This window comes from Centropristis striata, chromosome 16 (genome assembly GCF_030273125.1).
Source record: "Centropristis striata isolate RG_2023a ecotype Rhode Island chromosome 16, C.striata_1.0, whole genome shotgun sequence".
In the NCBI taxonomy this organism is placed as follows: domain Eukaryota; kingdom Metazoa; phylum Chordata; class Actinopteri; order Perciformes; family Serranidae; genus Centropristis; species Centropristis striata.
The window spans coordinates 11,727,817-11,754,994 of NC_081532.1; the positions used below are offsets into that span (position 1 = coordinate 11,727,817).

General features: G+C 38.9%; 2 protein-coding genes across 2 annotated transcripts; one reads left to right on the forward strand and one right to left on the reverse strand.

The window, feature by feature from the left end:
• The first annotated feature begins 247 nt into the window (after positions 1-247).
• On the forward strand, positions 248-8,250 carry wdr32 (WD repeat domain 32). Its single transcript, XM_059353495.1, has 7 exons — positions 248-918; positions 2,611-2,724; positions 3,009-3,206; positions 4,361-4,563; positions 4,811-4,891; positions 4,997-5,142; positions 6,941-8,250. Exons 1-7 carry the CDS (start codon positions 449-451, stop codon positions 7,310-7,312), a joined length of 1,584 nt encoding a protein of 527 aa, XP_059209478.1. The 5' UTR covers positions 248-448; the 3' UTR covers positions 7,313-8,250.
• A 5,973-nt stretch (positions 8,251-14,223) lies between these two features.
• cpxm1a (carboxypeptidase X (M14 family), member 1a) lies at positions 14,224-26,678 on the reverse strand. The gene is made up of 13 exons (XM_059353817.1): positions 25,737-26,678; positions 24,320-24,429; positions 23,335-23,474; positions 22,969-23,053; positions 21,768-21,918; positions 21,529-21,617; positions 21,231-21,354; positions 20,248-20,444; positions 19,374-19,553; positions 17,209-17,503; positions 15,685-15,824; positions 15,468-15,570; positions 14,224-15,220 (listed from the first exon to the last, which is right to left on the reverse strand). The coding sequence occupies exons 1-13, from the start codon at positions 26,047-26,049 to the stop codon at positions 14,889-14,891; spliced, it is 2,259 nt and encodes a 752-aa protein (XP_059209800.1). The 5' UTR covers positions 26,050-26,678; the 3' UTR covers positions 14,224-14,888.
• Between the last annotated feature and the right edge of the window lie 500 nt (positions 26,679-27,178).

Sequence of the window (27,178 nt, forward strand, 5' to 3'; positions counted from 1 at the left end):
AAAAACATAAAACTTCCGCCTTGACGCTTCAACCTAAAACACTTATTGCTGAAAAGTAAGTTGTTGATAAGTAATTTGACACATAAAAACGGCAGCAAATAACCCAAAAGGCTATTAAAAACGAATAAGCGTAGTTATAATGTGTTTTGTTTTGATTTAACACGCACATGAATGGAAAAAGTAATTTGAAAGTTTATTGTGAAGGCTATAGCTGTAGTCTTCCGGTCGCATTTAAGCTAACCGTGTTTGTGTTGACGCGCGCAGATTAGGCGCTTCCAAGTCTGACAAAATATAATTTCACGTAACGTTAACCTGTGCAGCTAAAATCCACCGCCATGGCATCATAAACGGGTGCAGAAAGACACGGTTTCATGCTCGGTAGGTGACCGGAGTCTGTCGAGACGCTGCGCCCCGAAACACAGACGGCAGCGAGGCTGGAGGAGCTACAATGAGCTCGGAGCACCAGAGCGACAGCGAGGACGCGGACGAGTCGCAGGACAGGCCCAACAACGGCAGCGCCTCCGACAAAGAGGAGGACACTGACATCGAGGACTCGGACGTGGAGGATGACATCGCTCCGAGGGTTTCTCCGTCCCCGCCGGGGAGCGGCGGGAGCAGGCCGGAGCGCAGTGCGCGTTCCCCGGCGTCTGAGGAGCGAGAGCCCCGTAGCGAGCCAGCCGCCGCGCCGCAGACAGGGAGCGGCGTCGAGGGCTCCAGCGCTGAGATCCGCAGGGGGAACAGCCTATTTTCTTGGCTGCAGAGCAGGACTATAAAACGAGGGGTGTTTGTGGACCCAGCTAGGGAAAACTTCAGGACAATGACCAGTTTATACTGCTCTATGAATCCGGCTGCAGAGTCTGTCAACCTGAGCACTCAGACCCATGGAGCGGTGTTCAACCTAGAGTACTCCCCGGATGGGTAAGACAACACTTTTGGCCTGTATATTTCAGGCCTTTCAACTGGAATTCATGTTCACATGGTTCCCAATTTGTTGGAGGATCTTTGAATTGTGGAACAGGGAAATGAAAGGGTTAAATTGTCTGGAAAGTGCTTGAATTGCATCATCAAATTCATCCTCATATGCTTCCATCTCCCTGGACTACTCAGCATCCAAGAATCACTTTGCATGCCAAGGGGAGCTCGCTGATTGATATTTATATTTTAAAACATAATTTTAAAAAGTAGTTATAAACTGACAATTGCCAATTTAACCTACAAACAAAACATTTAAATTTGTAATTCTTGAATTTCTCAAAACAAAACCTCGAAAGTCTTGCAAAAGCCACTCAGCTAATGACCAGACGCAGGGTTTAAGCCTCTGGGTGACCAGACAGCAGATGTAGGTATTAAATCCTGCAGTGAAACCAGGTCAAGCTGTGACCAGTCTGGGTCACCTGTGTTTGAGGGCACGACAGGACACATGTTCTTCCTACACAGTGAAGTTTATTTGTGGACAATGCTTCTTTCTTTTTTTTGCAGGAGATAAGCCTCTCTATCCTATGCCCTGAATAAGAAACTGATCTCATGTTATTGCACGGTTTTAATAAGCTTATTAACATTGTTACAACTGTTGGCACACAATGCTTTTGCATCACAAAGTGTTGTTTCATGGACATGAATATCCCAATTATGAAGCTTATGTCAGCATATTTGGGATATAATGTTTATGTACTCACAGACTAAAAACTGGGATACTCCCAAAACATAAACAGGTCATTAACAGGTCAGCTGGTCATAAACAGGTTATACCTTTCTATACAAACACACTCACAGTATGTAGGGATATACTTGAGTGTAAATATAGGTACATTTTAGTTTATTTACTTAGCTGCTTTTGTCAATATACCTAATGTATAGTCAACAATTCAGCATTTCTGAAAGGCATGATGATCATTGATCAGGGTGTAATTTAATTATCTTAACTTTTCATTTACCTCTGCATCTATGATTTTGAATCATACAGTGTCTTAAATCTAAAAATGATGTGCAGAACTTGTAAAAGTAGTTGTGCAGTATTTTTATGTAAGCTGCCTGTGCAAAACTGTTTTGTTCAGGTGGACTGATATGACGCCACCTGCACTAATGGGACGGTATAAGCTGTTATTGAGCTTATAACAATAATAACAACCCAAATGTAATATCTAACATATAGATGGAATGGAACCTTTACATTAAAATATTAAAAATGTATAAAATTAGTATATATGGACATTCTCAGATTATAAATTGGGATATTTATTTATTTTTTGTTTTCTTAAAAATTATAGACATAATTTATTGTTTTTCCTGCTTTCTCAGATGTTTATGTGTTGCATTCCCCCCCCCCCCCCCCCCCCCCCAGTTACTCAGTGTGTTCATGTCTATGTGCAGTTACCTCTTAGATGTCATTTACTTTTTTACATCATACATCTTTGATATAAGTTAAGAATTGTTCTTGTGGCTGCTGTGTAGTGTTGCAGTAGGCCTGCTTGATTGTGGCACAAATCATAATCACAATTATTTTATTTTGTTCAATATTGAGATCATGATTATTTAACACAATAACACGTTGACTTTGGAAACATGCATTTACTTTTTTACGAGCGTCTCTGTTTTGTCTGCTCTGCTCAGGTCTGTGCTGACTGTGGCCTGCGAACAGACGGAGGTCCTGCTGTTTGATCCCATCTCATCCAGACACATAAAAACCCTGACGGAGGCTCACGAGGACTGCGTCAACAACATAAGGTGCATTTCTCAAATTGTAAATCATCCAGGAAGGGTTATAAAGTCGGCTTGCAACATCCTGCATCTCACACCGAGGGAGTTGAAGCTCAAAGTAGTGAAATATAAAAAGATTCAGTATGGCAACATGATCTGTGAAATCGTCTTTATTGGTCAAAGTACAAAAGAAGCATCTTGTCAGCATATGAAGAGCTGCAGCCAATAAAATCCTGCTGCTGTCTTGGTTCATGTCTGCAGAGAAGAGAATACTAGATAAAAATGTTTCGCCGACTGTCTGCACCCTGCAGGTTTTTGGACAATCGTTTGTTTGCCACCTGCTCTGATGACACCACCATTGCATTATGGGATCTCCGTAAGCTGAATTCGAAGGTTTGCTCGTTGCACGGCCACGCCAGCTGGGTGAAGAACATCGAGTACGACACCAACACTCGTCTCCTCGTCACGTCTGGCTTCGACGGAAACGTCATCACGTGGGACACCAACAGGTGCGTGTGTCTGAGCATTTAGTGGTAATTACGAGAAAATTATGAGTAATCGAACAAATGCTTTCAAATCTCTTCCATATACACTGCATACTTTATATTGCCTTTATTATATAATAACGGAAGATGTAAACATATTTCCCCAGGCTAACATACACATGTTTTGTGGAGCTTCCACTTATAAAAGTTTATGTTTTCTAATAAAACATTTTTTTACATTTTTAAAAATATGCAATTTCACATAATTTATATTATGACATCTGTGCACAAAAAGTTGGAAAAGCTACATTAGAGCAGATTATAAATAGGGAACACTCAAAAAGCTTTAAAAAGTTGCTAAAAAAAACTATAACCATTAAATCTGAGAGTTCTTCATATTTTTGATGCATTTCACATTGATTTTTATATTCTTTCAGTTTATGTGGTGCTCAAAATTATATAACGGTGGAAAAAAACGTGCTTATGGCAATATTCTTTGTGGTTTTTATTTTTTTACCTCCAATCTGTCACTTAATGACGTATACATAAGTGACTTATTTACCTTGTTAGGATTGTAATTAGGCCTGCAACATGCTATTATTAAATTATCAATTAATATATTATTTATTTTATTAGTCAAATAATTGTAGAGTACCAAAAATGTTTTCATAGCCCTTGTTTTGCCCAGTGGAACATTTCAAGGCGTGAATGATTTCTCTATTCTCATCATTCAAGTGCTCTCAGTTAATCGTCTCTTGATTGTACTGTTCTTTTCAACACTAATGCCATTAAATGTGGATCTCTTATATTTGTGTCACAATCCAATTATTCCACCTCTTGGAAAATGTCCTGCATTAGTGTTTACGTCATGCTGTACCAGGAGCTTCACATAAAACTCCAACCAATACGTCACTGCCTTTCCCATTAACCCTCCGTCAAACAAAAACTGCATCTTTACAACTCTGAAGGCGGCATAAATGGGTTTTTTGGCTAAAATTCAACCCCCTTTTCTCCTAAAGAACTATCCAAAAAAGATGAGTTTCTCTAACTCTCTACAAGCAGTTACACTGTGGATTGATTGTGGAAACTGCTTGTTTTTTTAACCCTTTTAACCAGATTTAATGATTTAATCCATCACACTGCCTGTTAAGCCTTCTGTTATCTGACTTCTCCTGCAGGTTTACAGAGGACGGCTGCCCGCACAAAAAGTTCTTCCACACCCGTTACCTAATGAGGATGCGTCTGACACCCGACTGTTCCAAGATGCTCATCTCCACGTCCTCGGGGTATCTGCTCATCCTCCACGACCTCGACCTCACACAGTCCCTCGAGGTGGGCAGCTACCGCATGCTGCGAGCGCGACGGACGCCCCTCAGCTCAGGTCAGATAATTGGATTTGTTCTTTAACACTTCTGGTTGTGTCGGATCTGGAGAAACCCTGTTACATGTTTCCAAAAAAAAAAAAAACTCCCTCAAAAAAAGAGCCGGATTCAAACTCTATCCATTATATAATTAAAATAACAAAAATATAAAGGTGCTCCCAGAACACACATGGAAAACACCATCATTATTTTGCCCTCGGCTTTTACTATAATAAAGAAAATGATCTATGTGTTGTGATTCTGTAGATGGAGGCACGTCAGCGTCACGCTCAGCTGGAACTCCTCGCCAGGGAAATGACTCCAGCAAGCTCCACCCTCACAGAGAAGGTCAGAGACGATCACGGTGTAAAACTGAATAACAGATGAGGTCCTGCCAGTGCAATAGAGGTGAGGACGATAAAAGTGTTCACTTAACTCTCTTTATTCTTGCAGGTCTTTCTCCCAGAAACAGCCTGGAGGTATTGACTCCGGAGATCCCTGGAGAGAGAGACAGAGGGAACTGCATCACCTCCCTGCAGCTCCACCCGAAAGGCTGGGCCACGCTCATCCGCTGCTCCAGCAACATGGACGACCAGGAGGTCAGACACACCTGTTAACTCACATCTGTTTTTAACATACAGTCATGGAAAAAATGATTAGACAACACTTGTTTGCTTCAATTTCTTGTTCATTTTAATGCCTGGTACAACTATAGGTACATTTGTTTGGACAAGAAGAAGATTACTTTATTAATCCCACAATGGGCAAATCCAACCTCTGCATTTAACCCATCCTTTTTTACACACAAGTGAACACACCATGCAAGGAGCAGTGGGCAGCACATTACTGCGCCCGGGGAGCTGTGCAGGGTGCCTTGCTCAAGGGCACTTCAGTCCTAGACCTGTCAGTACCGGGATATAATGTTAACAACAAAAATAGCTCATAAGAGTTTAATTTAAGAGGTGATATCTAGACATTTCCATGGTTTTCTTGATAATAACCAAAATAATTATGAAGAAAACCATGGAAAATGTCGAGCTATCACATCTTAAATTAAACTCTTATCAGCTATTTTTGTTGTTTTCATTATATTTGTCCAAACAAATCTACCTTTAGTTGTACCAGGCATTCAAATGAACAAGAAACTGAAGAAAATGATGGTCTAATAATTTTTTCCATGACTGTATAATCCTAAATTTTGTTTAAAAAATCGCCTCGCTGTACCTGTTCATCCTCATCTTTAATAGATCTAAAAGTCATATGAAATACCCTTTAACACCCTTTTATCATTAGACAATTGTGAGCCAGATCTAGAGGCATTAAACTTTAATGCCTCTAGATCTAGCTCACAATTGTCTAAACATAAGCAGCCATATACGAGCTAAGAATAGTAGATCACAGACTCTGACATAATCATTTTAAATAGGGGAGAGTTTAATAGAAGTAAAGAATATTACAACTTCAGTTGGTACTTATAAAGTACTGAGGTTTGATATCGAGCAAAACTTACTCGAAAATCAGATGCAGAAGTTAATTTGCAACATGTTGCCTTTTATCATGATTACTTCAAGCAGCTTGTTGTTTAAATTGTTTTGCTTTTGCAGAGTTTTTCCAAAGGGTTTTAGAACGCATGGACAGAAATTCAATCGTATGTTTGTTCTCAAATTGGTGAAGTTATTGCTCAATCATTTGCCTAAAGCTCTGTGATTCTGTGGATTTTAGCGAGGTGGAGATCACCTGAAGCCACATGAAGGGCAAACAGAGATCTTTAGCCAAATATTGACAAACTCCCTACAGGGATATCATATAGCCTAGAAACAAAAAACAAGAGGAAGGACAACTTTGCTGGATTCGATTCAAAATAAAAACCTTTAAAAAAGAGTTTTGATGAGTTTACGGCACTCATCCTGCTATAATGCACCACTTTCTTGCACTTTTAAAGACATCTAGAGAGAATTCAAAGCTAGAGCGTCAGTGTAAGCATTGAAACTCACTACGACTGAACTCCTGCAGCACTCAGCGTCCTCCTGCCTCTTGTTCATATGGTTTAGGTGCAGCTCTTAAGCTGTATAATGGCAGGTTATAACCCTGATTGGATCTTAGACATGGTGTGAGTTTGTCCATCTGCTGTACCTTGGAGACCACCAGGAGAAAATCATTACCGCCCCTTTTTTAAAAGAAGTCAATTTTTTTACAATTTACTATCGGTGCAGTTTTGTAGTAGGATTATTATGAGATTTTGCGTCTTGCCACAAGTAGAAAATCACTAATGGTTGGTTGTTGTCACTGTGGATTAACATTAAGTGTCTTTCCAGTGATGACACCAACATGATTGATAGTTTCAGGCTCTAGCATGTGACATTGACTCCATCTAACTCTCCCGTCTTCTCCCTCCAGTGGACGTGTGTGTATGAGTTCCAGGAGGGAGCGCCCACCCGCCCGCTCGTCTCCCCCCGCTGTTCCCTCCGCCTCACCCACTACATCGAGGAGGCCAACGTCGGCAGGGGGTACATCAAAGAGTTGTGCTTCAGCCCGGACGGACGACTCATCTGCTCCCCGTACGGATACGGCGTCCGCCTCTTGGCCTTCGACGAGAACTGCGGCGAGCTGGCCGACTGCCTGCCCGTCCAGACCAGCTGCCTCAGGGAGATCCGCTCCATCTACTCGCACAGCGACGTGGTGCTCACCACCAAGTTCTCCCCGACACACTGCCAGCTGGCCTCGGGCTGCCTCAGTGGACGCGTCGCCCTTTACCAGCCCAAATTTTAGCCACGGCCGATGTCAAAGAACGCTGCGCCGCAGACCTGGGTAAAGAAGTGCTAATCAGGGTTCCTGCACAGATCTAGACATTTGTAGAAGAAGAATGCCCCAGTTTGTACAACAACTTTTTGATGGTCTTAAACTCCTAGCATTTAATATATGCAGATCTGTGTTGTGCAATTAGTCGAATTGCAATTGCAATATTGTCTATTGCAATATCAAAACTGCAGAAAGGTGCAATATTTGTTAAAGGCAGAACGTGCCAAAATACCTTCTGAAAAAGTATTGTTGTGCTGCAAGATGCCCTGGCCTATAAATGGCTTACAACAGCTGTTGTTTAGTAGAGTTAACACTATGATCATTTGAATATATTTTTCTCAGAAAAAAAGAAAAATGACGGAAAAAAAAGAATTCCCTCCAATATCGTGAATCATAGCGTTCCAGTAAAAAAAAATTACAATTCTATATTCTTTCCCAAATCGTGCAGCCCAAGCAAATAACATCCTTAAAGTAATACAGCGTACTTGGTATCCTTTGGTACTAATTATATCAAACAAAAGTGTTTACAAAAGCGCACACACATCCAGATAATAAAAACTAGGTGCTGGACAGAAGAATGTATAGAAGATGGAGAAATCTAGATAATGCTCTCATGAACATATTTATTTACCACCAGGATGGTTCATATGTCACCTTGATGATAAAATAAAGAATATTTGTTCATCGGAGCATTATCTAGTGTGCTATTTCTCCGTCAACTGAATAACATAAAAACCATCAAATTATTTTTTTCTAAAAATCAGAATCTTTAAGAACCCTGAGAAATATTTCCTAGCATTTGTTTTAAAGTGCTAAAATTGGACCAGATGGGTCGAATTTACTGCTTTCAGATATTTCCAATAGTTTGCTATGCGGTATAAAGGGAATATTCTGAGACAATCTATAAACTCCTCCCATCTGGTACCTAAAAGGAATAAACCTTAAAAATATATTTAGTTCTTCTAATCCCAGGTCTGCAGCTGTGAAGCATTTTGTTTGGGAACTGTCAGCCGACAAGCAGCTGAAAAGAAAAGAAATTAAGAAGAAGTGAGCCTTGACCTGGCTGCAGGAGTGGATTCAGATTTTCAGCATCTCTGACCCTGAACTTCAAGAAAAAAATGAAAAAAAGACAAAGGGACGACCGGGCTTTGCAGACTGCCATCCAGACTGAGGAGAGGGTTGGAAGTCCAAACCTTGATGCTCAAGAGATGCAACATGACAAAAACAGTCAAAAACAAACTCTGTGGCTCTTTTTCATACTAAAGATTAATTTTTCGTCTCTAAAGCAGTAGAAGAAAAACTTATTTTGAGACACAGCACGTCTAGATGTTGTCGTCTCGGGACAAAAACACTAAGGATGCAAACGGACAAGATGTTAATCCGAAAAACACGAAACGGGCACTTGTGTCTGTCGTCTGCGCTGTCGTTGATCGTTTTGACTCTGCGTCCTCCACTGCGGATCGCGTCGCTCTCAGCCGCTCCGCTCTGCTCATGCCTTCTTCACAGGTGCTGCTTCTCTGCTCATACAATCTGATATTTGACCCCCAAGGACCTCTTCATTATCGCCTTTACCTGCCTGTTACTCTTCTTTCTCCCATCTCCACCCTGTTACTTTCCACATCCATGGTCTTTAGTGCTTTAGGTTTTTAGTGGTTTTATTGGTGTATTAATGTCGGCACTACTTGTTCACAGTGTTTGATTTATTTGGTTCTACGCAATTCACTTTTTGCCCTTGTTTAGGTCTAGCTATGTTGAATTCACTTCTCACAGTTTGTGTGTTTTTAAACTAAAGCCTGTGAATGGAAACTTCTTGCAGTCTGGACAATACAAAAGTTCAGCTGCTGTCAGTATCTCAGTTTTAAATTATCCCAACTTAACATGTTACAGACCCACTTTCTGTGCAAACTGCTATTGCAAAGTTTTCACAATGACACAAAGGAAATACTATTTGCAGTTACATATTTCTTCCCTAAAAAGTAAAGTATTATTCTGTATTTTTTTTACATTTATCTCAAGACTTCCCAATCTTGTCACTCAGCCCAAAGCCGAAAATGTAAATCTTTAAAAACAGCTCATAAATACATAAGAACGACCCAATAATTTCCTGAAACAGCTGGTCACTGTAGTTTGTCGTAAACAGTACTCAAACAAGTAAGAGTAAATAGTGAAGTTTTTGGGGACTACTTTCAGCCGCTGTATAATACACAATGTCCTGGTGAGTATGGCAGTAGGCAGTAGGATATTGATACAGTGCAATGTTGTTTATTGTAATGAAGGAACTTTTTTTTGACAGTAATGGAGCTCTATGGCACAGAGGACTAAGATCTGTTAGTATTTTACCACAGTTCATGGTTGGCTTTGGTCTTTTCATGAGACTCTGAAAATGAAAAATACAGAATATTGCTTACTTCATCCTTTTATTCAAAAGTTTGTCGACTTTTTGGCGAGAGAAGTTGCCTCAGCATTGTTTGAAATTGTTGCCAAGAAACATTTGACTTGTTTTTTTCTACCTTGTACCTCATTTTGTTGGTTTTTGAAGAGAGTGTTGATCCACATCAGTGTTTGGTTTCCCCTTGCATCACAATTCAGTTTTGTCATGTTGTCATAAAGGTGACCTATCAGGTTGTTTTTCCTCTCTAAGGACTGAATGGATTGCTTTTGACTGTTCTAGTATTGGTAATGCTCTTGTGTTTTTTAACCAGTGTAGTATAGCTGCTGTAAGAGCCAAGCACACGCGTGGATGTTACACCTTTAATGTAAACTGGTTACAGTGCATACTGACTGACTGACTGCAGAATAGATATAACGTAAACAAAATATAGACAATAGTGTATACTACTATGCATACCAGCCTTGATGAAGATTCTCATTTCTTATTTATGCCAGGTTGATGCTCTGTGTGGAGCTGTCAGATGCCAAAATGTGTTTTGCTTGGACAAGGCAGTGCTTTGCCTCTGTAGTGAAATTGTAAGCTGAGAATTATAAGGTGAACATCTGCTATTGTGAATTTAAAAAAATACATATATTTATATGTTGACACAGCTTCAAATGTAAAAGAAGTAATTGACATTTTTTTGGCAGCAAGTTTATTCTCTTTCTTGCATTAATTAAAATTAGATGAGCGGATTAATACTTCTCATACTTGTCCCTTATATATAAAGCTGCAGCTAGCAGCTGGTTAGCTTGATTTAACTTAGTACAAATACTACAGTCAGGGGAAGCAACAAACCTACCAACCCCTCATGAGGCCATTTATTAAAAAACATCTGGATTGTTTATGATGTATTTAAAAAGAAATGTAAAACCGAAAATTTGCCGTTTTATGGGCGGTAATGGACCCGACTATTTCTTGGTTGGGGACAGTTATTTTCTGGAATCCCTACTGGTTGCCTGGTAACAAAATGAAGATGAACTTAAAATTTCGGTTTTTACACAAATACAATGAATTAAATATTATTTTTTTTTGTTAATAAGGCAACTTTCTAAGTGTTGGCAGGTGTGTTGTATTACAGTTAGCTAGAGCCTGGCTAGCTGTTTCCCTAAATTTCCAATACTACTTGGCGAGTTAAGCTAACCATAAGCTAGCTAGCTTCACTATAATCCTTGATGTCAGTCTTCTCATCACCAGAAAGGCTAAGAAGCATTTTTCCCAAAATGTTAAAAAACACGAAAACAGAAATTAATTTGGGGTGATGTTTGAACACAGATGTGACTAATTTAATAATTCCCAGCTCACAACAAGACAACTCCTGTATGCGTCACCCTGTTAAAATAATCGCCTAAGTAATTTTTTCAAGTTTTGCAGGAAACACAAAAACCTTCACCAAAAGTGTAACATATGACATTTATTGATCATTTCACTCAAAAAGGATGTAACAAAGGATGGCTATTGGCATAGTAATAACACTGTGTGTAAATTATGTAACTTGGAGAAATAAATGACTTAGGCAATTTTTTAACATGCCTTTGTGACTTAAGCAAGATATGGTAACACTTTATTTTGAAGGTGTCTACATAAGAGTCACACAAGCCTGTCAGAAACATGACATGACAAGAATCATGAGCATTAATGTTACTTCAAAGTGTCATTAATGTTCATGACACATCCCATGTCATGTTTATGACACGCTCATGTCACTCTTATGTAGACACCTTCAAAATAAAGTGTTACCATATATTGCTTAAGTCACAAAGGCATGTTCAAAAAATTGCCTAAGGCACATTTTATTTTGACTTAGGCATAATAAATCCGCTTAAGTCACACACTTGACATAGGCCATTATCTTAAAGGGGTAAAATCACATGATCTGATCTGAGGATGGAGGTGATTTTAACATAGGTGGCCGGCGTCATGAGGAGATGATTTAGAAAAACAAAAAACAATTTTGACAAAAAATGACATAGGCGATTATTTTAACAGTGTGACGGTATGTCAAGAGTCAGGATGCTTTTAACACTTTGTACCTCAGTTAAACAGTTCAATATGTGTGTATTTTAGTCCCACAAATGGAGGAGTCACTTTCACTTTCACTTCAGCCAATTCAGGGACTTTTTCCCTCTCTGGAACAACTAATTTCTCAAGTTACAGCCATTAAGAAGAACTCTACGATGATTTCAATTTACAGTTACAGCATTTATACATTAAATTGACTGAGCTGAAAGTTAAAGGACCACCCATGCTGTGTATTTAATGCTGCTTTTATTTCACTTATATTCACAAACTCTACGGAGAGAAGTGTCTTATCTGCCATTTTCACTTCAGGTATAGCAACTCAAAAACCGGGTTCATTTTTATGAATTTGTCCTTTTGTTTTGTTTTTCAGTCCTGTTTTGGGTTTAAACCTGTATTCTTTTGTGGATCGATTGATTAATTAATTAATTGAATGTTCTCAGTAGTTCTGGTGTTACCTGTGCACTGTCACCTCAACTGATGACTGCAGGAGGAGGAGGAGGACTGGACAAGAGACAAATACTTGTTGAATTGCTCGCACTGTTGTTTCCTAAATGGCTATACACACAGCAAGTAATCCCAACAATGATACTAAAATGGTACTTATTATCACTGAAATAAAAGGTTAGCTTCTTTTGCACTGCTGAGTCCAGTGTTTCCATTCTTCAGTGTTGGTAAAACAGATGGAAAGACTCACACACACTCTGCTCTTCACTAGCAGTCAGAAATAATGAATATTAATATGTTATTTAATCATTTAAGTTATCTTTGACTTCAAGTGAAGAGGACAGTTTGCGTTAATGTCACGTTCTTTATTGTCAAAAAATCATCCGTGGAAGAAGTATTCAGATCACCTACTTAGGTAAAAGTACTAATACCAAACTGTGAAATTAGTCCATTACAGGTAAAAGTCCTGCATTAAAAACTTACTTCAGTAAAAGTACAAAAGTATCAGCATCAAAATGTAAAGTATCCAAAGTAAAAGTACTCATTATGCAGAATTGACCCACTCAGATTGTTTTATATATTCCAAATATATTATTGGACTATAATTATTGATGCATTTATGTAAGCTGCATTTTACTGTTGTGCAGGTAAGGCGCGTTTTAATGACTTAATATACTGATGAGGTTTGATTAAAAAAAGTCAGAAGTTATCACTTTAAATTGATCATACATCATAAAGTACAAGCACCTCAGAATTGTACTTAAGTACAGTAGTTCATGTACTTAGTCACGTTCCACCACTTCAAAAACTACACACCTGTTGATCCATGAGTGTGCAAAGGTTCTGCTCTTTTATATTCCGGTTTTAAAACTCCACACATGAAGTGCTGAGAATTGACCACCAGGTAGCAGTCAGACTCAAGTTTTGGGGTGTCACAAGCTAATGCTAATGCATTTTGGGAATTATTGCCAAAGCATGTTTGTAAAACTTTTACTTTTCCCAACTCTTATGACCTCTTGCAACTCCTTGTCATAAATTGTAAATGTTCATGAGCTGTGAGCAGTATTCCTCCTAAAAAAAAGTATATCACCCATCCTCCTCAGGGGTCAAAAAGGACCCCATGACATTAGACTGGTTTTAGGACATGTAGAAAGAAATTACTACCAACTTTTTTTTCACCTTTTAAGGCAACTCATGACCAAAAAAACGATATATCATTTTCATATTTTTTTCATTATTATTGGTCATTTTTAGTCAAATATACAAAATTAGGCCTGAGTTCAAGAGAGCATTGTTCATTTTTAGATGTCAGCAAAACATTTTAAAAAGTAATCTAAAAATGTACAATGTTTTCAAAACATAACTTTCACTAAAAGTTGACATAACCTACTCTGTGCATTCCCATCAAGACATGTTTTTTTCCACTATTACTATTGAAAAAAATATTCAGGTTTTAATACCTTTTTTAAATTTTGAAATGAGACTTAATTTGGTACATTTGATTAAAATTGACCAATAATAATGAAAAAGATATAAAAATTACATATCAATGTGTTGGTCATGAGTTACCTTAAAAGGTGAAAAAAAAAGTTGGTAGTACTTTTTTTCTACATGTCCTAAAACCAGTCTAATGTCCTGGGGTCCATTTTTACCCCTGAGGAGGATGGGTGCTATAAAAATTTATAAAACACGTAAAAATGTATGAAGAAAGTTGAAATTGATATTATCTATAAAGGATGCAGAGTGGCACATATGCTGAGCAATTCTATGAAAGTTAACCGATATTAATCGTATGTTGAAAATGATTTGGGGTCAAAAAGGACCCCAAGAGTACAGGAGGGTAAACCAAACAGGGATGTCCTCTGGTCAGATTGTCAGATTTGAATACTTTAAATCTCACAAACTGGTAAATCTCTCCCATTTTCACAAGAAAAAAAGAAAAGATAAATAATAATTTTAGCCACGTTGGCAGCACACTAGAACATAGATAACACAAAAAGTGATATTTATTTTAGATTTCATCATCCTGTTGGACTTTAGTCAAACAGACACACTGTCAGAAAAAAAAAACCATGTCACATATCAGACCAGCTGACACTGAAATCATCTTACAGATAAGTAACAAACACTTCAGCTTTGAGGGCTTTAACATTAAAAGAAAAATGGTAAAGTGTATTTAAACTTTATCATTTAACGATGCCTGTCTACGAGTGTATACGTGTCCATTTTTCTTCAAAAAGTTCCATAACTTGTATGTGTTACTTTTTAGCTAGTGTCCTTGCTTTAGTATAAAAAACCTGCTTTGCTGTCATACTTGAATTTGCCTTAAAGGGCCAGTACATCCAATTATGTGACTATCGATTTTTTAAAAATGTATTTAATATTTAAAGTTGTGATAGGCACATACAAATGTCAGAGGCAGATATTTCACCACACACATCCGTCAGCATGTCTTGACATCACTGGGGTCTATTCAGAAAAATATGTTTCTGTAAATTTGGTGACCTGACCCTTTAATAGTGTCCTCTGTACTAGGAACATGTCACTATTCCCAGAGGTCAGTATACTCTGTTTGAGCTAAACGTTTTGAACTGTAGGTTCAAGTACTATAAGCTCAGAGGCTTTGTCAGTCCCTTGTCCCATCTCCTTTCATGCTCTCTGGGCTCCAGAGGACCGGGCTCTCCTCTGCTGCTGCTGTCGCTGACTCTCCCTGCGCTGGTTGATTGCCTTGGTGCTGGCACGAAGTTTGCGGAGCCTCAGAGCACGAAGACGCAGCTGAAGGTCCTGGGGAATCTTCCCTCCTTTGGCCCGGATCTCCTTCAGCCTCTGAATGGGTGTTTTGGTAAGAGAGAAGTCACAGATGGTGGGACGTGGCTCCATTCCAACATGGCAGTGACGCACGGATGGGAAGTAACCCTCAGCCCAAACCACCACCTTGTACTCGCCCGGGTTCAGTAGACGCCAGTAATCCCCATCAGCAGCTGAGGAAATAAAAATGAGGTAGAGACAAAAACAAAGATTTATTTTGTTCTCTCCAAAGCCAAAATTAAAATGTAATGTCACTAAAAGTTTGGTTTCTATAAAGGTTTAGGGGTCAGTGTACCCCCATAATGTCATGTAAAATTTGTGCACTGTTTGTAGTTAGTTATACATTTTCTGTATGAACTCCCTGGTCATTAAAAGGGAAAGCTAACAGATAAATATTGAATATACAGGTTAGTGTCTGACCTGATCGGATGTCGTGCTCATGGTCCTCCACCTTGATTATAGCATCTGCTAGTCCTTGTTTGGTATGCTTGTCCCTGACCACACCCTTGATGCCTCTGTGAACCTGAGAGAAGAGGAAAAGCTGCACTGTGAGGCCCCAGAGAGAAAATTATGGCAGAAATAATTGCATTTTTTGGGGTTTTCTTTTTGCAGATGGAAACTGTAGACACAGACTGACCTGCTCCATATAAACAAGCAGAGACTCCTTGTTGTTCTCCCACTCGATGGGAAGCTCACTGGCATGAGGGAACTTATCACAGGACAACTCCACCGTCACCTCGAAGCAGTTGGTATGCATATAACTGAAGTCATTCATACCTGCAAAAAAGATACACAAGTATATAAACAATATGCAGAAGAAAGTCAGCCAACGCAAAAGACAAATATAGTCACAGCACAAGGCTGTAAATGATACAATTCAACTATAAAATGCATGCATGAAAAATAACTTGTAACATTCACAGACAAAAGCGTAAAAATAAAACTAGTGTAAGAAAATCTGCTTTACGTACGTGATGTAAGTTTACTTGTGTACGTAACTTTTGGTTTCATACAGGACACAAACACACCAGTCCCCACAGTCCTGTGTTTCTTTGACCTACCCATCCAATCTGACCTTCTCCTTATTCAGACTTTGTCACTCTTTATACTACGTCACTACGTCTTTTCATGACCTCATAATTACTAGAGGTCACCACCTAACAATATACGTATATATGGATCTTAAGAAGTTGCCTGCTTGCTAAATGGAGAGATTTTTTCATATTAATATAGAAATGGACCCATTTCCCTGATTCTAGGTCTTCCAAGTGACTATTTGAAAACAGCAGTCAACAAAAGATTGTATAATATTCTAACGTTTGCAGCTAGGAAAAATATCCTTTTGCAATGGGTCGGTGACAAGGTTCCTTCTGTCTGTGTTTGGCGCAAATTAATTTTTGATCTGATCCCTTTAGAATATCTTACCAACGTCATACATCACAGTGTAGATCAGTTCTACAGAGTGTGGCGCCCGTTTTTGGACTATATCTGATCAGGCCTTTCCTCCACTCTATTAAAAGGTCTGATGTGCACTTGAACGACATTCGTGTAATGTAAGACTGATCCACCACCTCGTGTATAATACCATATGTTCATCTCTTATGTAAGAGCTGTCATGTTTTGTGTTTGTTTTGTTGTTTGTCTAGTTTTGTAGACAATATTTGTTTAGATTTTTGTTGTTGAATGGAAACAAAAACTGCGATAAAAACAATGAAGAAAAAAAAAAGTTGGGTAACGCTTTATAATAAGGTCCTTAATAACCATTAATTAACAAGTAATAAGGCATTGTTCTCGCTTTAGATCCGGTAGTTGCAAAAAGCATAGTTAACTTATAGTTAACTTATAATAGATAAGCAATAAAGTATATTTTAATATCAATAAGAAAACAAAATAAGATTAATAAAGGCATGGCAAATACATAATGGGTGGGTCATGGGTGTTTGTAATGCCATTAATAACACTTATATAAGCTTATAAACGCTCAATAATGTTAATAAGCATCTTGTAAGAACTTACAAGGGCCTTATTACTTGTTAATTAATGGTTATTACAAGGACCTTAATATAAAGCGTTACCAAAAGTTGCTTGTACAAATGACCAAGGGAGTCATTTTTGAGAGTTGGACCATCTCTTTCTTCATGTTGCCTGAAAGGTAACTCACTGCCGGGGACGGTGTGCCAGGCTCCGCCATTGATAATGTTGTTGTGTGATTGGAAGTCCTCGTAGTGGCAGATTCGGCGGTCAGGGTTGGACATCACCAGGTTAGTGGAGGCGTAGACGGTGGCCAGCCAGCGGAAGAAAGCATTGTCTGCTGTGGGGGTGTCCTCCTGAGGCGCCCAGTCGCGGGTGCAGTCGAAGGGATACGTGACCACCAGTTCTCCACCGTGGAGGTTCGCACTGAGCACAAAGGGAATATCCTGCATCCAGCTGATGACCGCCCGAGTCTCTGGTGCGACCTGGGAGGGATAGACAATCTGGATTAGCGTTGTCACATTTTAGACAAGGATTTATGGGTAAGATTTTCATAATTAAATGTAGAGAGTAACTTTAGTTCTTCCAACATGCAGCAAAATAAACATTTGTGTCATAAAGCTAAAAGTTTAGTTCATAGGTCATTTATCCGTAGAGGTAAACACAAAAAAGTAAAAGGATTTTAAAAAAGAAGTGTACTGGTGAGATTTTCATAAAACAAACAGGCTTATAAAGACAAAGACACAAAAAATAATTGAAAAATGCCATCTAAAATGTAAATGAAGTATTTAAGTAAGTAGTAAGTAATTAAAGATAAAATGGAATGCTTGAAGTCTGTGTTATATACAGTATTTGACCTCTGCCATGTGGATTTTGTTTTGATGGTTTTGGCTAAGATTTCTCAGACTTCATTTGTTAATCAAACAGCAATTATGTTTTTTAGGTTACTTCGATACCTGTTGATTACATTTTCTAGGAAAGACCTACCAGCAAAAACATACCAAATCAGTAGAAATTACACACAAAAAAAACACATTTAAAGTTGATGCATTACATTTTGGTGATCATTTTGCTGTGTATCTGGATCTCAGAGTTTCAACATGAGTGCTGTTACCAAATACTGACTAACAATGTTCAGGCCTCCAGTAAAACTTTCGCTCCCTTGGCTCTAAACTGATTTCCTGATCTCAGGCTTGCATGCCACTACAGTGAAAACATTATTTTCCTCTTCTCAAAACTGTCCACACACTGCCCCCAAAAACTGCTTTCAGTGTGACCTACATTTATGCCCTATTACTGTATATGTCACCCTTTCTAAAGTAGCAGAGTTCAGAGCTCATTTTGCTAAGGTGTCTTTATTGCAGTAATCTGCATTTCATTAAAAACCCTTCTCAAGTTCAAGTTCTTTATTGTCATATGTACAACAATTACACTGGAGTGGTTGTTGGCAGGAGAATTTGCAGTTCTCAGGATTTCTCCAGCAAGGCTCAAACAAATATTTATAAAAAGAATCAAACAAGTAATATGAGTCCTCTCTCTTGGCTTTTTTCCAAACTGCCATTCTCAATAATACCATCAGGTGGCACCACAGTGATGAATTTCCCACATTATACACATACTGGCTCTAACTTAATTCTTTAAAAATGGTTAACTGTTATTCATTGTGACATTATTATTTGTTGTTGCATTCCTCATAAGTGAAGATAAAATGTGTTTATATGTGCTGTGTTGCTCCTCGGGCTGTTTTGTGTTATTGGCTGGTGACTCTGGGGACCTGCAGCCAATCACAGTCTGAGTGTGGGTATAAAAGGACTGAGGAGCTGCTCTTCTATGCAAGTTATTTTTTTTGTTATATTTTTGTCAGGTTAAGGTCAGAAATATGGGGTTTATGCTATTAAATTGCAGTTAATCAATTCACGACTGTAACTTTTTCTTTATTACTCCTGCCAAGGAGGCTGTTTTCAGTTTGTCTGTTTGTCAGGATTATGGAAAAACTACTGGGCTGATTTTATTGAAATTTAGTGGAAGGTTGTAGTATGGGTCAAGGAAGAACCATAGGGAAGAACCCATCATAAAATTTGGAGCTGAGCCAAATAGCGGGGGCAGATATACAGATTGGTTTTCACTTTGTTAACATTAAAAGAGTGAGCATTTGGCCTTGGTAGTGGTCCGTGCTCTGCCCTTCTAGTTATTTATTTTTCTCAGTGCTGGTTGATTTGTTTGTCATTCAGTCTTCTATATCTGGCCATAAAATGTTGAAATACTCATATTCTTCATCTCATTTCATATTAGTCTCCTCTTCCCTAGACTATCTCTGGGTCATAACAATTAAGAAAAAAAGCCACATTTCCTTACCATGGCGTCTTCTTGAGTGTAGTACTCTGGGATGGGGATGTAGTGGTTGGGGACTTTAGATTTATCTATCGCATCTTCTTGGGCGTTCCACATGATGTTGTTCAAGTCTGGAAAGTTATGATTCATGTCGATTCCTTCATAGCTGTATCGTCCATCAGCCCAGCCAGCCAGTTCAGAGCCCTGCAGCAGATCAATCAGTCAGCAGCAGAGACATTTAAACAGTTTTTCAATTAGGTTATCATTGTTGTTTTGTTTAACTCCTTCATCATGCCATAATTTGTTTTAAGTGATCCCTTCCCTCTGCCTCCTGTTTACAATTAAACGGCCTGTCCTTTCTCTCCTTAACTGATATCCCATTGGTTTACTAGATTATAATGATCTGACCCCTTACCTCCTTTTTCAACTTGACATACATAAATGAAAGAGGTAACAAATGGCTACAACATGTGCAAAATTTTTTTTTTTTAAGATTATTTTTTAGGCATTTTTATGCTTTATTGACAGTGACAGAGTGAAAGGGGGTGACAGAGGGGAAGACATGCGGCAAAGGGAGCTCAGGCCGGATTCGAACCCGGCTCCACTGCAGCAAGGCCTCAGCCTACATGGCAAGCACTCTACCAGTGTGAGCCACCGGGACGCCCCACATGTGCAAAATTGGCAAGTCCAAAATCTTTTTGTCAAAACCTTATAAGTCATCAGAATATTCTTTGAATGAGTTTTTAAATTATACCAATCTTACTGTCCCCAAACCCAACATGCAGTCCAATCTTGCCCCTTTTTTTTTTTATCACTAATTGAATAACAGAAAAAACAAAGGAAGCAGATCTGCCCTCTCTCCTTGAACACATCTTCAAATTACAATAGCTTCGCCCACCTTCACATAAGCGTCTTCGTATCCATCAGGGTTCATGGAGGGCAGGAGGTGGATTCTGGTCTCAGTCACCAGTCGAACGACTCTTTGGTTTCCCTTCTTGTACTCTCTGCATAAATACTGCATGAGGTTAAGTACGAGTTCTCTGCCAAGAACCTCGTTCCCGTGCATCCCGGCCACATAGCGAAACTCCGGCTCACCTGCCAAGAGGGAAATTTAGGGTGCTTTACTTGCCAAGCAGTAAAAAGGGTGAACTTTGTCTGAGCCAACATGAACTTATCATAATGGGTCAGACTAACATGAAGCACCTGAATCTTCAAGTTTATTCAGTAGGTCAAAGTTAAATCCCAGAGGCACATCAGGAACACATTCAATCTCCTAGATAGCACTTTCATCTAGTGTGTATTGTGTTAGGCAAATTGCAAATACTCATAGATGAATTGGCCAGACTTGATGGCAGACATTCCTAAAGCTAAAACTCCAAAGCACAAAACTGAAAAAAGAAAATATCTTTGGCACTAGTTTTGTTTAACCACTGAAATTTAAATCAGCTGTTTAAACTTAAATAACCAAATTTTCTATTGTTCCCCTTTGGGGGGTGAAGCAGTTTCGCAATATGTTCCCTTAGAAGAATAAAAGAAAAGCTGCACTCCACTGAACTTATTTGAACTTTTTTTTCAGACTGCAGTATCTGCACAACCCTGCATCTGAGGACAACAACAGAGAAAATGTATCTAGTTGGGTGGACAGATAGTTCTGTCTCCTATTTCAAACCTTTATCAGTTTGTTTATACAAGAGAGGCCTCCTCTACAAGACCCCCCCCCCCCAGCCTCCCTGTGTGTTGCTGCTGTCTGTATAAACACTGGAGGATGTTTAACTGTGCCCCTGAGCAGCTAAACTCAGTGTAACCCGAGGAACATTATGAACTCTGGCCCAGAAATGAAAGACTTTTAAGGTTTCAACTCTTTATAGAAAATGCTTTCACCTAGTTCATGTTTGCCTGGGTTGTCTGAGATCTCCATGACGTACAATTTCAGGCCCATGTAGCTTTTCCCGATGGTGTAGATGCGGGTGATGTCCGGACACTCCTCCGTCACAGACTTCATGAGCTTCAGGGTAAGGAAGACAAGTTGGACTAAAAGTCTTTAAGGGTTAAATCTGAACTATGAGGGAAATCTGCAAACTGTTAGGCATCTGAGTAAAAACTCTGGCATGAGCTTTAGGGGAGACCAAAGTTACTCATCATGCATGCGTGACCCTGCAGCAGTTCCTCACACACGAACCTTTCTCATCTCTTTGTAGTTGTGGTGTCTGAAGTCCAGAGCATCTTTCGATCCTTGTTCTTGCTCAGAGGAGTAGATATCAGTTGGATCTAAAAGGAAAGAGCACGTTAACTTTTAGTCGTTGACTGACAAATTGAAAGACAACCAAGCCCTTTTTAAAACATACTAAATGGAATGTATTTTGACATATAAGTCACTGTGTTCTTGCACATACTCTGTAGATTTATATTGCAGCCTACCATCGACACGACAGCCGAGTATCTCAGCCCTGAGGCAGATGGTGCCGTTGGCGTACCAGGTCTGAGGGTTGATGCGGATGTAACGGGCAACAGTAGGAACAGGGAGGAGTCCGAGCACTGGAGTCTCTGGATTCTGGTTTCCTTCGAAGATCTGGACAATTCAATGTGACATCACATAGGTTTGAACATTTTACGATCCCATCCAGATGTGCATTGATGTTATTTTATTGAAAACCAGAATTACATTGTTAGCTGTTATATTCAACTTATACATATTTTACCAATTATTGAATGGATTGCCATGAAATTTGGTTCATGGTTCCCAGATGATGAATGCAACTGATTTTGGTGATCTCCTGACATTTCCTTTAGCGCCACCATCAGGTTAAAAGCTTAATTTGTCCAATACTTTAGTTATGATATGTAAAACTAATAGCATTCCTATTAGCCTCAGCTTTACTTTGTTTTTGGTACAAATAACATGCTAACAGACTAAACTAAGATGGTGAACATGGTCATTATTATTCCTGCTAAACACTGGCATGTTAGCATTTAGCTCATTACCTCTATGTTTGCCACCTCAATATCCTTTAAATTTGACATTTTAAAAAGACCAAAGGGTTCTATGTTCTCAGCCACGCTTTTTTTCTATAGCTCTTTCATATATCTTATAACCTACTAAACAGATGTTTTGAACTGTATAACTGTTTGCTTTACAGAACCATTGAAGGAGCCGCCATGGGAAACTGTTTTTGAAAAAGGCAAGCACTTAAAAAAACTACTTGGCGGGTGATTGGATGAACCCACTGTCTGATTGTCAGAACACAATCGCCTTAGCAGAAAAAAACAACACTTTGTTTAAAACAGAGTAAAGATTTTTTGTTTCATCTCCAGCTCCTTGGAAGGAGATGAAACATTCAATAAACTTCAAACAAAATAGGTAGTTTATCTGACCACGTATTAATAGATGTCCTATTTGACACCTGACATCTGAAAAAAATCCTGATATACTATCTTGCCACGCTTTATTTGTTTTCTCTCTGCTTGCATAAGAGCCGGTGAGAGCAGATGAATGTTTTGTTCATGGTACATATTTCACTTTGGCACAAACTCTTCAAAATGTGTTTTCCATCAGTTCGAGGTCCACTGGTCACGGTCGCTACATTCCTTCATATCGAGAATACAAAGAAGGAGTTCTTACTGCTTCTTCTGTCCCATTCATGCAGGTTTCCCAGGTCACAGAGTCATTACTCAGCTGGACTTTGTAGGTGTGGACCCAGTCCCAACTGTAACAAAGACCAAGAAATCAAGAAATCCATTGTTATTATATGTAAGAACAATATGTACTGTTTTTGCTGCACAGAACTAGCTAGCACAGAACACTGAATTCAGACAAACTATACAGTTTATTAAAGGAAGAGCTCTACATCCGTTTTTACCCATATCTCTGTGAACATGCCATAATCTTGTCAATAAACAACAGTCTATTTTGTGTGTTTTTAACAGCAGTTTTAAATTTCATTGTGGAACAGAACCTCTTCAGATTTTGATCCTGACACTACCTGACCTCCAGATGGAGTTTCGGCCCTGCAGGATAACTCCAGTGAACAGGGTGAGGTAGAGGGCGTCCACTTCCAGCCACTGGTGTCGATCCTTATACTCAGCACACCAGGCTCCATCGTACAGGTCCCCGTCCTCAATGCCAGACTAAAAACATATTTGTGTGTCAACTGCAGAATCCATTACACTTTTGGCTCTGCTTCAATGTGAATCATTGCATAAGATTTAACTGCTGACCCTGATTGTAAAATAATTGCTTTCAGACTGTTGAACTTGAGAGGGGGGTTGCTGGGATGTTGAACAGCACTGCTGGCTCTGTATTGTACAGTTTTTGATTTCCAAGAGACTCTATTCTTAGAAAAACATACAAGGGCTCTTTCTACTACAACCCCAGTCACTGTAGTTTTTATTATAGTGGTAATTTTACAAGCCAATAAAAGCAGAGGGGGAAAAAGTGATTGAGGGTTCATTGTTGGTCCAACAGTTTAAAAAAATATGCAGCAGAAATGATGGACAATAATAAAATATGATCATATAAATAAATAAAATTGACTTGATCATATGACGTGAATAAGTAAAGACATAATATATTTAGAACAATTTGGGAACCATGCACATTTTAACAGAGTTTAAGACTCATTTTCAGTTTGTGAATTTTGTTATGGGCATTTTAAATAAATATCTGACATATTTTTGGATGAAATTATTAATTAGTTTTCAGCAGATCAATCAATAATCAAAACACTCCTTAGTTGCAGCTCTGTTAAAATGGTATTCATAGATACAAATATTTATTTATAGTCATTGAGATCTCAGTAGGATCTTTAAAAAAAACTAAATGTCACTACAAAGTTTCAGTATAATTCAGTGGATTGAACTTTTAATCTTCTGCCCACACTCTCCCTTCATGAGTTCCTGTTTCCTGTTATTCTATCTCTTTGGATTTCTATATGAAGCAGCTCACTGTACTTTTAATACAGATCTAGACCCACCTGGATGTTCAGCCTCCCCCTGTGAGGACCCAGGCCTGTTCGTTGATAGGAAGACGCCATGATCTGGCTGTCATCGACCCGCAGGGACTCCAGGCCGAGGGGAGGACAGTCTAGAAGAGAAATGGAGATAAAATCTTCTGTGGGTTTGTGTCTGTGCTTGTCTGGAGATCTTTAAAGAAACAGCTCTGGGACTGACTGCTGAGAGGTTAAAAACTCTCCCTCTGGTTTCGCTGAGTAAGCAAACACATGGCTGATGTAATTAGACATCCCAGCCGTTGTTATATGAAATATCTCTAATCATACCAGGGCAGTTCAGTGGAAGTTTGGAGGCCCTCTGCAAAGGAAACTGCAGATAAGCGAATCCATGGAGAGTTTGAATGTAATTTGAGACAAAGTTGTGGGCCTCGACGTAAAGTCAAACATCCTGCAGAGCTACAGCTGCAGGGTATTTCATGGCTTTGGGAACAAGAAATAACAACGCCATTAATCACAAACACTAAGCTTTGTTTGTTCTCTTTAGGTCAAGGGACATTTTCACTGCAACATCTTTAAAAAGTGGAAGAAAAAGAAGCAACCTGAAGATGTCTGGTTAAAGGGAGGTTTACATTAGCACAGGACAAATCCTGTTTACATGTGTAGAGCTATTAGTTTATTAATCAGTCAAAAAAAGACTAGCTCCAGTTACTCAAATGTGAATATTAGCTTATTTACCTAGTCTTACAATAATAATAAAATAAAAATACCTTGATGTATTTAGCAACTTAAAAAACAGTGTTTACAAAGTGCTTTACCAGACAAAGCAAAGCAAAAGCAGGTTTCTCTGAGGTCAATATTACAACAGGAAGGCTGAACAAAATAAAGACACAATTTGGGTGTAATTAAGACAGAGCGATGCAAAAACATAGTGGAGAGAAGAGAATATAAGTTAATACAAATAGATAAATGCTGCAAATCAAAGAGTAAAAGCAATAGAAGCAATAAAACACTACAGTAAAGGGATATAAAAAAGGAGATGTCCTCTAGTAAACAGAATTCGAGCTTTGTACTTGGACAGGAAATTGTGAGGGCATTTTTCACATTTCCTGACACGAATAATCATTACTTGCTGCCCTAAATATGTTACCCACATGAATCAAAGACAGGAAGAAGCCTGCTCCATCTTAAATCAAAAATAAACCACAGACAGTTTTCAGGAATTCAGTGAGTGAGCTCTAGAAAATGTGTTCACTATTTTGAAAACCTTGCACATTTACAAAATTATGTGACTGGTTTGTGTTTTACAGGATTACAAATGCTGGGAAGATTAACAGGCGCTCACTGGGTCCCTGAAAGCATCATTAATTAATTGCACTTAACTGCCCGACTTCTCACAGCTTCACAAACAAGGTAAAACTAAAAAAAAAATTGTTTTTCCTACCCAGTTCTGCTTTCCCGGCTTCTTTCTTGCTGTCATCTTCTTTTTCTTTATTGCTTTTTTCTTCTTCGCTGTCTTGGCCTGTGTTTTTGGCTCCCCGCTGCTTGTCACTCCCAGCGGTGGTGGTCGTCTGTGCTGCTGTTGTTGGAGTCGGCCGGTCTGTGCTGTGATCCTGCAGCTGCACGGTGACGGACTCAGCGGTAGTCGTTTTGTTAAATAATGAATTCATCTCAGTTGTTGTTCCATTTGTCAGCGCTGCCTCTAAAAATCCTCCCAGAAAAATCACTGCAGCCAACGTGCACAATGACTTTTCCATCTTGCTCGTTGTTTGCTGCTGCAGAGTGAGTGAGGGGGGAAGAAATTCCCCGGCCAGTTTATGTGGAGATGAGAGAGAGCCAGACCTCCATCAACATCCCTCCTCCTCAATCCCACCTCCCTCCCTCGCATCCCTCCCTCCTAAAATTCCATCTGAATTCCCGGGAAAAGGGATTGAAAGAGACTTGATTACACAATATGGTTTATATGTACATCAGTGACCCATTTATCCAACTGCTACATGAAAATTTGTTTAAGTTAACTTATTTTCATTTACCTTACTATCTGATTGTCTTGCAAGAAAATATGTTCACCTTAGTAGTAGTAGTAGTTCTCAAGTCATGGGTGGATATATCTCCACCTCTTTTTGTGTCATTTTGTGTCTTTTTTGGTCATTTTGTGTCTTTTTTGTCATTTTGTGGAAGAAGATTCTATAATGGACTTAAAAAAAAGATTGATGTTAAAACTGCAGAAGAAAATGCATGCAATATCCTCCCTGAAAATCCCAATAAATACTATATTTTCAGCATTTTTTTCCATATATAATTTCCTCCCTTAAACCTAACCAAATACAGTGTTTGCAGATAATTTATTTGACATTACAAGAGCTATAACCCCTGACATTAACAAACAAAATAAGTGCATCATTATGAGATGTTTACACAGGTTTAATGTGGTCATGTGTTTAATACTTCATTGCCCCATCCTGTTACACTATACCTAAACTAAATTGAGAATAAAATTGCCTTCTCTGCCTCTTTATTTTTAGGTATAATTACTGACATTAAACTGGTTTGGAGCAGCAGTTTGACATATTTCCACTCAACCATGGCAGTGGATGAATTGAGAGTTGTCCAGGAGGCTCAGTGCTGAAGAGAAGATCATTAAAATGCTCTCAGAGAGAGTGACAGCTGAGCTGAGCCAAACCTGGAAACACAAACAAAGAAAGCCTCACTGTATAGACTGTGCTTACATGCTTACAGAACATCTGGGGACACGTCATATACAGCTGAGAGAGTAAACACCTAATTTTTCTTAATGCTGTCTAACATTGAAGTATGATTCATTTCACCAGAAGGCAGAGTGAGTAAAAGATGATTCAAGCTCATGACAGTTCAACTTAAATACAA